At 42.9% G+C, this 14,636-nt stretch overlaps 1 protein-coding gene across 4 annotated transcripts in view; it reads left to right on the forward strand.

The window, feature by feature from the left end:
* Nucleotides 1-395: 395 nt before the first annotated feature.
* Nucleotides 396-14,636, forward strand: part of LOC118360348 (sterile alpha motif domain-containing protein 11-like) — a 104,716-nt gene continuing 90,475 nt past the window's right edge. Inside the window, exons 1-2 of one of the 4 annotated variants that reach the window (XM_052482547.1) lie at nucleotides 396-1,427; nucleotides 3,145-3,236. In XM_052482547.1, the coding sequence (XP_052338507.1) occupies nucleotides 962-1,427; nucleotides 3,145-3,236 (558 nt within the window). In that variant the 5' untranslated portion in view covers nucleotides 396-961. Of the gene's footprint in view, nucleotides 1,428-1,638; nucleotides 1,717-3,144; nucleotides 3,237-14,636 lie in introns of those variants that run through there. The other 3 variants (XM_052482546.1, XM_052482545.1, XM_052482548.1) reach the window with 3 other exon arrangements.

Below are 14,636 nucleotides of genomic sequence, written 5' to 3' on the forward strand. Positions count from 1 at the left end.
GAATGTTCAGATAGCCTAGCCTAGTTCTGTGGCTGGTTAATTAATAAGATAGTTTAAGATAGTTTAAAACACTATCTTCCTGTAGACCTATATTCCAATAAACAGTGCTTGACTTGCACTGAAATAGTGATTATATTCTAAAATGAATTCATATTTTCTAGAACTATAGACTTGAAATAGGCATGGTATAAGTGATGAGACGACCCATATTCAACAATAGTCTAGCAAATTAACCACAAAGAATAACAGCGATTTTGGGTGACAGTACTGTTTATATTTAGGAACAGGAGTTTCACAATACATTTGAGAGGAACCGGAGCTCAAGCAGTAGAACGTTTGTGGTACCGGTAGGCCTACTCAGCTCGGTTGAGCACATGCCCAAGTCAAGCACAGCTAATAAACAATACAATACATTATTGCCTGTGTTGTTCAGGCTATTAATTCAAGTAGAACGTTTTGCGTAATATCAGCCCATTGGAAGGCACGGAGGACAACAGTAACTGTAAACATGAATAAATAAAGGAAGTTAAAATAAGAGATACCAACATCATAACAATACTGTTTAAAAATAAAATAAACTGAAGAGCAGTGTCAATGATCATTGTGGATAACGACATAATGTGATGTCCACGGCTAAGGACTGGTCACTCCAACATGTCAGGTATTAGTGGCGCGAGTCCGATTAAGTGTGGTAGGCAGGAGCACTGCGAGAACCCCATGCGAGTGGAGCTGTGAGCGTGGCGGATGAGAACGCCGCGGCTAAAAGAGCTGTTAACTAGTGAATGGCAATCTCTCGGGGAAGTTCAACAGACCACTGTCACAGAGCAACACCGGAGCCCTGCGTAAAGCAAAGTGGCGCTTCTTCAAGATTGGGGCGACTGACCAACTCCGAAAAGAGGACACACAAGTTGGGTCAGACTAGCTGTTAATCACTTGTTACCGGCGCTTCGCTCCCAGTAACATGCCTGCCATCAAAAAGGAGAGACTGGATGGGGACGATATGGCATTGGCTGCCTTCAACCAGAGCGAATACCTGGCTCCTTTAAATGCCACCACTATCCCCGTGGTGACCCCGCATCCACCGCAATACGACCATTTATTCGCCCATCATCGTGCGTATTTGGGGCTCCGCGACTCGGCGCTGCATCACCATCACCAGCAGCAACACCTTCACCATCACCCGGACGACTTAATGCTGGAGAGGTTTTCTTCAATCCCCGACTTTCAGCCATTTTTTGACAACGGGGAACCATGCATCGAGGTGGAATGCGGGGAGAACAAGGCTTTGCTATACATTAACAAACTGTGCCAGGGTAGTAAGGGACCCTCAATCAAATACCGGGGCGAGTGGCTCACCCCGAACGAGTTCCAGTTTGTCAGTGGAAGGGAGACCGCCAAAGATTGGAAACGAAGTATAAGGCACAAAGGTAGGCAAACAGCAAATATCATATTTAAATGTTTTTTTTGTTGTTTTTTTTTACAGTAGGCCTATATTTATTTTAAAGGGTGATACCTAATTGAAGGTTTTGTCATTGTTTTGGTGAGTGGAAATTCTGTTTCCATGGGTTGGTTCTGCGTTTTGTAGTTAAAGGGTTATACTCAGCAATATACACCAACTACCGTGCGTAAGGAGAGATGAGAAAAGGCGCATACATCGCTGTATTTTCACAGGCAGCGACCATTCTCAAAACGGGGCGTCAGGAGTCGTGGACTAAGGTGAAAAACTTTCATATTTAGGGTTCAGTAATGTTAAAACATTATATGACAGTTGGTGGACGTTGAGTGTTGAGTGTAACAGCAGGCGAAAAGGCATTTGACAGCTCAACAGAATAGAATGATGTTGGCAGGGAATTAAATGATTTTAGGCTACTAGAAGTTGTACCCTATTCCATACTCTTTTGGTTATTTCAGGTGGATTATGGTTGATTTGCAACTATCCGAGATATCAACCTAGTCCCAGTGGTAGACGTATCATAGTAAATGAAAAGGGTGTCGCTGCCTCAATATAATAGAATGCTGTTGAATGCAGGGAATTTAATGATTCGAAGTTGAAGCCTATAACTGACCCTTTTGGTTATTTCAGGTTGATTATGGATGAGTTGCAACTATCCAAAATATTAACCTGGACTCAGGGGTAGACGTAACATAGTCAACTAAAATCCGGGACACTCAAATGAGTAGGTCTATGACATGTTTTATGTTATTAGTTGGCTACTATTTTGGTTTGAAAAGTTTTGCAGTGGCTCAGGCAAAAGACAGTTATCAGTAGATGTTTATGAAATGATTTATAATAGGAATAATGAATGCTATAGCTGTTTACTTATTATGGGCCTATTTTGACTAATTACGTGTTATTGCGCTGGCTGCACACACAATTGTTTTTGAACCCCACCTTAGCCGAGGTTACTCATACGGAATTGACACGCATTGCCCCAAGTTCTGTTGGATGAGGGTGTAAAAATGATATGAGCCCAATAATGGATAGTTTCATATTTGACTTTAGATACAGTGACACTAGCCTATGTATACATATGTAGACCTATCTTACCACACGGGGCTCAACTCATTTGGTTTGACAAGCTGGCAATTCCAAAAGTAATGTTTATGTCATGTTTTGCCTTTGGAGTTGTGATCATTCAACAATGACCCAAGTTTAGTGTTGCACAATAAAAAATATATATATATTTTTTCTATTTCCCTTTGTGTACATTTCAGGTGTAGACTCTGATAACATAGTCTTAGATTCACTATACAAATATAGCTAAGGCTACTGAAGATCGAGTCATTTTATAATCACCTCCATAGTATAATTGATTTACAGCTGCAGAATTCAGTGGGTGCTGTATGAGTACAGTCTTTTATTTGTCATTGCTTATTCTCTCTCTCTCTCTCTCTCTCTCTCTCTCTCTCTCCTCTCTCTCTCTCTTCTCTCATCTCTCTCTCTCTCTCTCTCTCTCTCTTCTCTCATCTCTCTCTCTCTCTCTCTCTCTCTCTCTCTCTCTCTCCTCTCTCTCTCTCTCTCTCTCTCTCTCTCTCTCTCTCTCTCTCTCTCTCTCTCTCTCTCTCTCTCTCTCTCTCTCTCTCTCTCTCTCTCTCTCTCTCTCTCTCTCTCTCTCTCTCTCTCTCTCTCTCTCTCTCTCTCAGGGAAAAGTTTGAAGACCCTTATGTCCAAAGGAATCTTACAGGTACATCCTCCAATCTGTGATTGCCCTGGGTGTCGAATTTCGTCTCCAGTGGTAAGATTATGGTTCCATCAGCCTTTCAATTCTTACATCTGTTTTCTTGATTCATCATTGGTTTCAAATGTGTATGTTGCCATGCTGAACTCAATTGGCTGTGTTGACGAATGGGCTAAAAGATTGCTCTCAGCTGTATTTTATTTCAATTGAAGACACAGAGTAAGCAGCATTGCTCTTTTTAAACTTGTTTTATTGATAGTTAGTAGAGGGAAAAGGAAAGAGGGTACAAGCTCTTATTAAATGAAAATAGAGTTATTTGTTGACAGTTAAAAGGCGCTCTAGAGCAGCCCCCACATACACACACCACATATATTTCTGTGGGCACACATGATTTCCAGCAATTATACACATTTTGTCATGAGGTGCGGAGAAAATGTTTCAGTTTTAAAGCTAATTTTCTTGCAATTCCATACATTTTGCCATGTCTAATGTGTATTCTTGTGATATTTGAGTGACTAAAACATTACAATAAAATCTATGGGCTAAAAAAATCGAACTAAAAAACATTAGCTGACGTGGGCCAGTTGATCTGGACATCTCTTACAGGTTATAAATAGCTAGCTCTCTATGGTATGCAATGACTGACATGACAAGAGGAAAACTGATGATGCACTACCCAATTTTGAAATTGCACCTTGTGCATTCTATTATTAAAACGTTCAAGAGTAAGTTGAAAGCTGGACTGAGTTCCTTATATATATATATATATACACTTCTCAAAAAAAAAAAAAAAAAAAAACTGAATGAATGAAATATTCTTATTAAATACTTTTTTCTTTACATAGTTGAATGTGCTGACAACAAAATCACACAAAAATTATCAATGGAAATCAAATTTATCAACCCATGGAGGTCTGGATTTGGAGTCTCACTCAAAATTAAAGTGGAAAACCACACTACAGGCTGGTCCGACTTTGATGTAATGTCCTTCAAACAAGTCAAAATGAGGCTCAGTAGTGTGTGTGGCCTCCACGTGCCTGTATGACCTCCCTACAACGCCTGGGCATGCTCCCGATGGGGTGGCGGATGGTCTCCAGAGGGATCTCCTCCCAGACCTGGACTAAAGCATCCGCCAACTCCTGGACAGTCTGTGGTGCAACGTGGCATTGGTGGATGGAGCGAGACATGATGTCCCAGATGTTCTCAATTGGATTCAGGTCTGGGGAACGGGCGGGCAAGTCCATAGCATCAATGCCTTTCTTTTGCAGGAACTGCTGACACACTCCAGCCACATGAGGTATATGGTCTCACAAGGGTTCTGAGGATCTCATCTCGGTACCTAATGGCAGTCAGGCTATCTCTGGCGAGCACATGGAGGGCTGTGCGGCCCCCCAAATAAATGCCACCCCACACCATGACTGACCCTCCGCCAAACCGGTTTATGCTGGAGGATGTTGCAGGCAGCAGAACATTCTCCACGGCGTCTCCAGACTATGTCATGTCTGTCACATGTGCTCAGTGTGAACCTGCTTTCATCTGTGAAGAGCACAGGGCGCCAGTGGCAAATTTGCCAATCTTGGTGTTCTCTGGCAAATGCCAAACGTCCTGCACGGTGTTGGGCTGTAAGCACAACCCCCACCTGTGGACGTCGGGCCCTCATACCACCCTCATGGAGTCTGTTTCTGACCGTTTGAGCAGACACATGCACATTTGTGGCCTGCTGGAGGTCATTTTGCAGGGCTCTGGCAGTGCTCCTCCTTGCACAAAGGCGGAAGTAGCGGTCCTGCTGCTGGGTTGTTGCCCTCCTACGGCCTCCTCCACGTCTCCTGATGTACTCGCCTGTCTCCTGGTAGCGCCTCCATGCTCTGGACACTACGCTGACAGACACAGCAAACCTTCTTGCCACAGCTCGCATTGATGTGCCATCCTGGATGAGCTGCACTACCTGAGCCACTTGTGTGGGTTGTAGACTCTGTCTCATGCTACCACTAGAGTGAATGCACCGCCAGCATTCAAAAGTGACCAAAACATCAGCCAGGAAGCATAGGAACTGAGAAGTGGTCTGTGGTCCCCACCTGCAGAACCACTCCTTTTTTGGGGGTGTCTTGCTAATTGCCTATAATTTCCACCTGTTGTCTATTCCATTTGCACAACAGCATGTGAAATTTATTGTCAATCAGTGTTGCTTCCTAAGTGGACAGTTTGATTTCACAGAAGTGTGATTGACTTGGAGTTACATTGTGTTGTTTAAGTGTTCCCTTTATTTTTTTTGAGCAGTGTATATATATCTGCAGCATCAGTCAAATGTTTAGACATACCTACTCATTCAAGGGGTTTTCTTTATTTGTACTATTTTCTACATTGTAGAATAATAGTGAAGACATCAAACTATGAAATAGCACACATGGAATCATGTAGTAACCAAAAATGTGTGAAGAAATGTGAGATTATTCAACGTAGCTACCCTTTGCCTTGATGACTGCTTTACACACTCTTGGCATTCTCTCAACCAGCTTCATGAGGTAGTCACCTTGAATACATTTCAATTCACAGGTGTGCCTTCTTAAAAGTTAATTTGTGGAACTTCTTTCTTTCTTAATGAGCCAACCAGTTGTGTTGTGACAAGGTAGGGGTAGTATACAGAAGATAGCCCTATTTGGTGATAGACCAAGTCCATATTATGGCAAGAACTGCTCAAATAAGCAAATAGAAATGACAGTCCATCATTACTTTAAGACATGAAGGTCTGTCAATCCAGAACATTTCATGCCTACCCATACCATAACCCCACCGCTACCATGAGGCACTCTGTTCACAACGTTGACATCAGCAAACCACTCGCCCACCGACACCATACATGCTGTCTGCCATCTGTACAGTAGAAACCGGGATTAATCCGTGAAAGCACACTTCTCCAGCGTGCCAGTGGCCCTCGAAGGTGAGCATTTGCCTAACTGGAGTCAGTTACGACTGTGAATTGCAGTCAGGTCAAGACCTTGGTGAGGACGACGTGCGTGCAGATGAGCTTCCCTGAGATGGTTTCTGACAGTATTTGCAGAAATTCTTCGGTTGTGCAAACCCACAGTTTCATCAACTGTCCAGGTGGCTGTCCAGGTGAAGAAGTCTGATGTGGAGGTCCTGGGCTGGAGTGGTCACACGTGGTCTGCGGATTTGAGGTCAGTTGGACATACTGCCAAATTCACAAAAATTACGTTGGAGGCTGCGTATGCAATCTCTGCTCAAAGCTTTGATGGACATTCCTGCAGTCAGCATGCCAATTGCACGCTCCCTCAAAACTTGAGAGATATGTGGCATTTTGTTGTGTGACAAAAATGCACATTTTAGAGTGGCCTTTTATTGTCCCCAGCACAAGGTGCACCTGTGTAATGATCATGCTGTTTAATCAGCTTCTTGTTATGCCACACCTGTAAGGTGGATGGATTTTCTTGGCAAAGGAGAAATGCTCACTAACAGCAATGTATACAAATGTGTGCACAATATTTGTGAGCTTTTTTGGAACATTTCTGGGATCTTTTATTTCAGTTCATGAAACATGGGACCAACACTTTACATGTTGTGTTTATATGTTTGTTCCTGCCGACCCCTCACGACCCACAGTTTGGGAACCATTGGTTTAGAGGGAGTGTGCCTGCATGAGTGTGCAATCAATATATACTCGATGATCCATTCTGATCTGCCTTTTGTGACATAACTTATTCAGAATATTGGTCTTAAATGCTCAATGCTTTGGCGATGAGTCCCGATAGTTTCATATCATATATTCCCGACAGCCTGTCATATACAGAAACTCAAGTCAAAATTAGTGTATACAAGGTTTTTATTCAACTGGCATTTAGTTAAACTATCACCAAGTACTGCAAAATGGAAATGACTAGTTGAACTACAACGCTGTTCAATATAAATTCATTCTGTCATTCCTCACAGATGCTAAGACAACATTGACATCAACACTGGCTCAAATTACTACATGAAGCACAGAATGAATAGGACAATTCTAGACAAAGTTAATAAGTAATATGAATGGGTGACTAGCCAGGCTCCCCTTGCTAGATTGATCTAATTGTCATGGCTCTAATGTCCTTTGCTGCTGTCCCTCACCTAGCTGTTGCACCGGGCTGTGTTTGCCCTGCGGTGCCCGTTTGGCTGAGCTAACGACATCATGCCATGCGTCACAGGCGTCACAGGCATGGCGTCTGTGCCAGTGTGCCAGCTTGGAGTGAGTTCTTCACCGGCGGTGAATTTGTTCACACAGGTGCGCAAGTGTGTGTGTGTGTTGTTTTTTTTTTTTATCGCTACGGAGCGCATCTGTCGTCGTTCCCAACCGCTAATCTTGAGGGAAGGGCGTAAGAAGCTTAGCGAGCTACTGAGCGTGGCTACTGGTGATTAAAGTGTGCGAAGCACGCAAGGCAAAGGCGGTTTAGATAAGCCGGAGGTGTTTGAGTGATACAGGTAAACCGGGGACGCTTTTCAAAGCCAAGAATACAGATATACACCACCACATAGGGTCCATAGAAAATACATTTCAAATGGGATGCATTGGCCCAAAAAAATGCGGAGAATATAGAAATAGATGAGTTTTGGAGAAATTCAACATATATCATTTTCAGATATGGATATACTAGGTATACTGAAGTTATAGCATGTTGGCTTCACTCTGTTGGCTAAATATGTAGATGCTGCTGCAGTTAAACAGAGGCACAATATATCAAATCAAATCAAATCAAATGTATTTATATAGCCCTTCGTACATCAGCTGATATCTCAAAGTGCTGAACAGAAATAAATATATATTGTTAGGTTTGTCTGCAAATTGTCTTTTCATTTTCTAAATGTATGTCATTTTTACTGACAGAAAAAATGTACAGTCATAGAGTGACATGACTCAAGAACCTTGTCATGAGTTTCCCTTCTGAGACCTGACACAAAAGCCTATAGTAATGGTATTGTTCGTTGCAGTGTGCACACCCCATTGTTGCCTGTGCCTGTTGTTTGCTGAGCCAGAAGTGGCAGGCTCTTCTCTCCACAGACGTGCTTGCTTGTCTGATGGTTTCTTGTTTTCTATCTACTGCCTGGTGTGGCAGTGCGGGTTCCTGTGAATTGTTGTCACGAACGAAGGCTGTGATTTTAACAAACCTGAAATTACTGCCAGAAAAACACGTTGTTGGTCTGTCTACCTGCAGCTCACATACATCGTATCATCTTATTTATGTCATCTGTGGCACAACAGAAGGCAATCCATTGTAGATAGCCTCCTGTTTGGCATTCAAGTAGCAGAAAGTTGCACAAAGTGGCACAGGTTGAAACCCATGAGTGGTAAAAAAAAAGAAGAAAAGGGGTAAACTATGAACCCCAGTTGGCGATCAAGATTAGAACTGTATTGTTTGATTGCATTTTCATGCAGGTCTATAGGGAATGGCAAATTGACTTTTTCTATAGTTAAAAATGACACAAAATGCACATCAGGTCTCCCAAAATATTGAAAACATTTATATTCATATTGAAATGTGATATCTTATCAATTATATTCATGTTCTTAGTATCTTATGTGAGCTGCACTGCAATGCAGTTTTCTGTGTTGTAAACTACTAAAGTACACTAGTGACTAACATGTGTTTGATAAGATTACAGATTCTCTCAGGGGACCCCATTTAAACCACTGTACCACTAACCTCTCTCTCTGCTAGCTTCCTCTCGCTGTGTGTCTCCTTTGCTTCCTGCATTGCAGCCTTCCTCATCATTGTCTGTCTCACTACTCACTAGTTATTTTGTTCTGAGAACTTATAGTATCTTCATTTCAGTCAACTATTCCTGCTGAGGTCAGGCTCTGTTTAACGCTACTTTCGAACTTCATCCTTCTACCCAGCTGGCTAACAGTAGCCAGAGCCCTTGAGCTAGCTAGCCGTGTTCCCAGAAATGTAGCGCCTTATAAGAAATATAAAAATGAGCAAAATAACCTAAGAAATAGGTTAAAGAGATACTTTGGGATTTTGGAAATTAGTCAATGTATCTACTTCTCCAGAGTCAAATGAACTCTTGGATACTATTTTTGGATGTCTCTGTGTCCAGTATGAAGGAAGTTAGAGGTAGTTTTGTGAGTCAATGCTAACTAGCATTAGCGCAATGACTGGAAGTTTATGGGAATATGCTAGCATGCTCATGGTCAAAAGCCCAAAGTATCTGTTTAAATGACCAGAGATTCTCACATGACCCATTATATTAGGCTATCGGTGTCGGCAGAGACTTAGTTCGAAGAGAGCAGAGTTGGAGCAAGAGCAGACACTTGCACTTTCTCTTGATCTACATTTGACTTATAGCCTACTTTTTAGGAGTGGAATGATTTTCAAACAGACAAATATGGCTGATCAATATGTATTTCTAGGCAATATAGCGTCGTCATATTTAGGAAGTGAATTTCCTGGGAAAGATAACTGCCCCGTGCTTCTCCGCCCATGAAGGCTATGGCCTAGTCTTTTTAATTGAGATTACACGTGCACCTGGTCTCGCACGACCAACTAGAGGAGTGGTATGGCTACAGAAATTGAAGCAGCCAGAACGATGAGGGCTGACACACGTTCTCTGGAGCTACGTTTTGCATATAGGATATAGCCTACCTTTTAGGAGTGGGCACGATTTGCAGGCAGAGACAAATAAATGGATAATCAATATTTATTGAAAAGTCATAACGTTTCGCACACCATGGTATGCGGGGCGTCATGCCTTTTCCTTTCCAGTCATAGTCAAATGTTTTGATTGCAGCACAATTCACGTTGGTTGAGTGCAGACAATATGATTTATTCATGGACACTGTAGTACTGTTGCCTAATCGTAGTTGAGTTCATTCCCTTGGAAATATAACTGCACTGTGCTCTCTCCGCCCATGCATTTAATTGAGACCACACAAAACGCACTTTGACCTCGCATTCCTAACTAGGAGAGGAGAGGTAAATAGGCTACTTAACTGGAATCAGCGAATAATGAAAGTGTATGAATAATGTGATTTTAATACAATAGATAGGCTGACGCGTACAAAGCAGGAGAAGGTCCGTTTTCAAATCATCTGCGGGACAATATTTTCATCCCCAAATTGTCTGTCTGACCGCCGGCTCTCGCCCGTAGCATGAAGAACGCAGACCGCTCCGCAATGATCTCTGCCTGGACCTGCAGACCTTAGATCACATTCAACAGTGGTGTCCTGTACCAGTAATGCCGGCCGACTTTAACGTTGAGTTAGGATACTAGTGGTTGAGTGATGAAGTAATACGTCCACAGCTATTGTGCATGGAAACACTGTGTGTGTAGATGTGACAAAAGTGTGTGTGGTATGACATATGTTTGGTTTTGTCTGCTTGTATATGATATTGTGTGTGTTGTAGTGTTGAGGTATGACACGGTTTGAATTCATGATTAGGACATGGACATGAATAAAATAGAACAATAGAACATGTTAATAAAGCATTGCTCTTCATGCTCCGGTGTGTGTGGTCGATGTGTGAGAGAGGGGTAGTAAAATCGTGTGTATGTCCCTTTAAGCCACTCGGCCAGGCAGGCTGACTGTGTGTGTGAGAGAGAGAGCGTGTGTTTGAGCTTGTGTGTGTGTGTGTGTGTGTGTGTGTGTGTGTGTGTGTGTGTGTGTGTGTGTGTGTGTGTGTGTGTGTGTGTGTGTGTGTGTGTGTGTGTGTGTGTGCTCCCGGGAGAGCCGGGCTTCCTCCGCTGTGTTATTCCAGCGGAACCAAAGGAGGCCGGCAGGAAATTACACTCTCCTCCTCCGGCTCGTAAAGATCTCCTCCAATCAGGGGGCTCCCCCTCTCCTGCATCCTGACCACAGAGAGAGAATGAACAACACACACACACATGCACACAGGCACGCAGATGTACACACACAAACTAACACACGCACATCTCCATGTTAGGGACTGTGGGAGATTACTCTTACTGTTATTACATATACATCCCTGCCTAGGAATCTATTTTACCACCAGTCATTTGGGGTGGTTGAAAACTAAAAGAACCATAGGTTCCTTTTTCAAAATCAAATTTCCTGTTTGATTTTAGTGTTGATTTCAATATATTTAACATTGTAACCCAGTGTGACTCTGCCAAGCCATAGCAGTAGACTTTCAATTGATATCTGGACTAGTCAGTAGTTATAAGGGAGTAATCTATATTAGTGCCTTGCTTATGGACAAGTGAACGGGCAGTTACCAGTACAGTAGCAATGTAAGTACATTTCTATAGATATTGCATAGAGCTGGTTACTGAGTTGATGTGGCTATTTGTTGGGACTTGCTACTGGCTGAGTGCCACTGTGATGAGGGGGATAAGTAGGGCTGGGGGGCTGACGCCTCTGTGTCTCTCAACAGCTCAGTCTCCGCAGGGGGTTAGAGTGTGTGTGTCTATGTATGTGTGTGTGTCAGGGTTTCCGTTTGGAAAATGTGGCGCCGGACATTTTACCAGCAGCATTTTCATTTACCGGACCCATATGCATTGGGTACGTAACCTGCACCGTCCACCCACAGTGCTCAGAATGGCAGAAATCACATTTTGATTATGGTCATTCATATTAACAGAATTTGCAAGTCAAGGATGCAACTATGTGAGGTCATTTTTACCATGTTCTGATGTGCACTTTGAAGACATGAGTAGCCTAACGAACAGCAAAATCACAAGCCTATGTCAATCCACTATCAGTATGAAAAGTTGACCTATTCTATTGGTCAGCTTGTCGATAAAGAAATAGCCTATTCTAAACAGACTCTTACAGAGTTGTGGGACGATAGATTCCAAATTCATACAACCAGAAGGCCTAGACTACATAAAAAAAAGGTTAAAAAGCAATGAGTCTGATGAAACAGATCAGGACGTTTAGCTTAATATGTTGATAAAATATCATTTTCCCACATTCTAAGCGCAGCAATGTACACAAGACAGTACGCTAATCGCAAATGTTCGCTCCATAATTAAATGAGCGGAAAACACCATTGTCAAAAAGGCACCGCACACATGGGATCAGTTTCATGTGATAGAGATGAAAATGTCAGTTCGGAATTTTTAAAGACGAGAGATATGCAGCAACTAATATGCAGCAACTAGCATGGGTTGCAAATGTGACTAGGATTGTGCTTTTGTCTACTGGACAATGAAAGAAAGTTTATATAAACTATAAATGGTCTGATTTTGGCTAGGCTATTTTGAAGCAAGGTAAGACATGCCTCATAAAATGTATTCAAATGTTCAGGTTTTAAACAATTAAGTATAGGTTTTCAAAATGCACACCACATCATTGAGAAGTGGTGTGATGTGTCTCGCACTGTCTGACAGATTTTCAGCTCAAAGGCTCTGTATCTGTAAGCTGTACGCATGTAATAAATAAGATACATAACGAATATACTGTAAACACCTGACAATTTAATTCCACTAAATGTTTTAATTAACCAATAGACTAATAATCATGACCAGCCAAATATATTTTAAACGACTGGTACTTCCATTAACGAATTGGCTAAAAAGCATAATTTCGCAATGGGATTTTCTCTTCTTCTACCAGGCAATTGGCCAGCGGCAATTTTATTCATCGGCCTTTAATATTTTTTTAGCGGCCAAAAGCCGGCTATTGCCGTTTAATGGAAACCCTGGTATGTGTGGGTGTATGTGCGTGTGTGTGTGTGTGTGCAAGCATGTGTATGCACAAACATGTGTATGTATTTTTTTTGAGTGTGTGTAGGTGCTTTTGCTGTGTGCAGTGTGTGTGAGTCCCTGTGTGTGTCCCACATGGCACTGAGGCTATACTACCATGGCAACCACAGGATCTGTTTTCAGGGCAGAAGCGATGCGTGGTTCTATACTCTCGTGTGTTTCTTAGTGAATTGGCCAAATTAGAGAATGACTGAATCTTTAATGATTTACTTATCTACTAGGAGTCTTGCACTTTGGGTGGCCACAGTGCTAGGAATCAATATTAAAAGTACAACTTATTGGCAAGGTTACACATACTTTAACGCAATTCCTCCCTCTCTCACACAAACACAGACAATACACAACACACACACACACACACACACACACACACACACACACACACACACACACACACACACACACACACACACACACACACACACACACACACACACACACACACACACACACACACACACACACACACACGCACACACTGGCTATGCTGTGTGCGTCTGTGTGAGAGAGGGAGGGATTGTGTTACACTATGTGTAAACTTGCCAATAAGTTGTACTTTTAGTATTGATGTGTTTGTGCATGTTTGTGTGTGCAAATGTCTGTGCATTTGTTGGGGTGGGACTGTGGGAGTTAGCTAAATAAGGTGGACTGCCTGTCTATCAGCAGAGAGAATTATGGAACTACTCTCTCCTTCCAGTGTGTGTGCAGACTTCTGACCTCATCTGATAGCAGAGTGGTCGAGTGATATCATCCTCTTTCTCTGTCGCCTCTTGACACACTGTGTGCGTGTGTGTGCACGTGTGTATGTGTGTCTGTGTGAGAGAGAGGGAGGGAGTGTGTTACTCACTCAACTCAGTGTTTCTCAAATGACAGATGGCAGAGTAGTGTGATTGAATGGAAGATATCATGCTAGAAGAAAAACACACATGAATATACAGGTTTGGGTACATTTGTTTGTATACAAAAATATTATTTTCAGACGTTGATGCTGATATGAGGCCTTCTCAGTGGCATCTTTTCGTTTTATCCTGCAAAACTCAACCTTGCTGCACTTTCTTCCATCTCTCTCCCTCTCACTGTTAGCCTCTCCCTCCTACCCACCCTCCCTCTGTTTTTGTCTGGGGAGAGAATGGCGGAGTCATTACCTGTCCATAAAGCTCTCCTGCGGCTTCCTTGGCGGGCCTATCCAAACACACGCGGAGAGAAAGAGAGAGAGAGAGAAAAAGAGAGGTGCTGGCACGCCTGGCTGCACTACCACTGACCTCCCAGCGCTGCCCCCCTCCCTCCCCTCCTGTCCCTCACCCTGCCCCGCTCCACTGGGCCGCAACCGCCCGCTCAGCTCAGCTTGTGGGGTGGGGGTAGAGAGGGCGGTGTGTGTTTGAGGGATGTGGCGGAGAAAGGGGCGCGCCTGGTTGCATGCCTGTCTTTCCCTCAAATGTTTTTCTCACATCTCCTGGCAAATGAAAAACTTTGTGTTGCCTTGCCATTATATATTCCCCATCCACGCGCACACAGACACACACTTTTATCACGGTCTTTTCAAATGTAAAATGTAGCCTGCATTTATACACTGAGTGTACAAAACATTAAGGACACCTTCCTAATATTGAGATGCCCCCACCTTTGCTCTCAGAACAGCCTCACTTCGTCAAGGTATGGACTCTACAAGGTGTCAAAAGCTTTCCACAGGGATGCTGGCTCATGTTGACTGCAATGATTCCCGCAGTTGTGTCATGTTGGCTG

This window comes from Oncorhynchus keta, chromosome 27, assembly GCF_023373465.1.
Source record: "Oncorhynchus keta strain PuntledgeMale-10-30-2019 chromosome 27, Oket_V2, whole genome shotgun sequence".
NCBI lineage: Eukaryota > Metazoa > Chordata > Actinopteri > Salmoniformes > Salmonidae > Oncorhynchus > Oncorhynchus keta.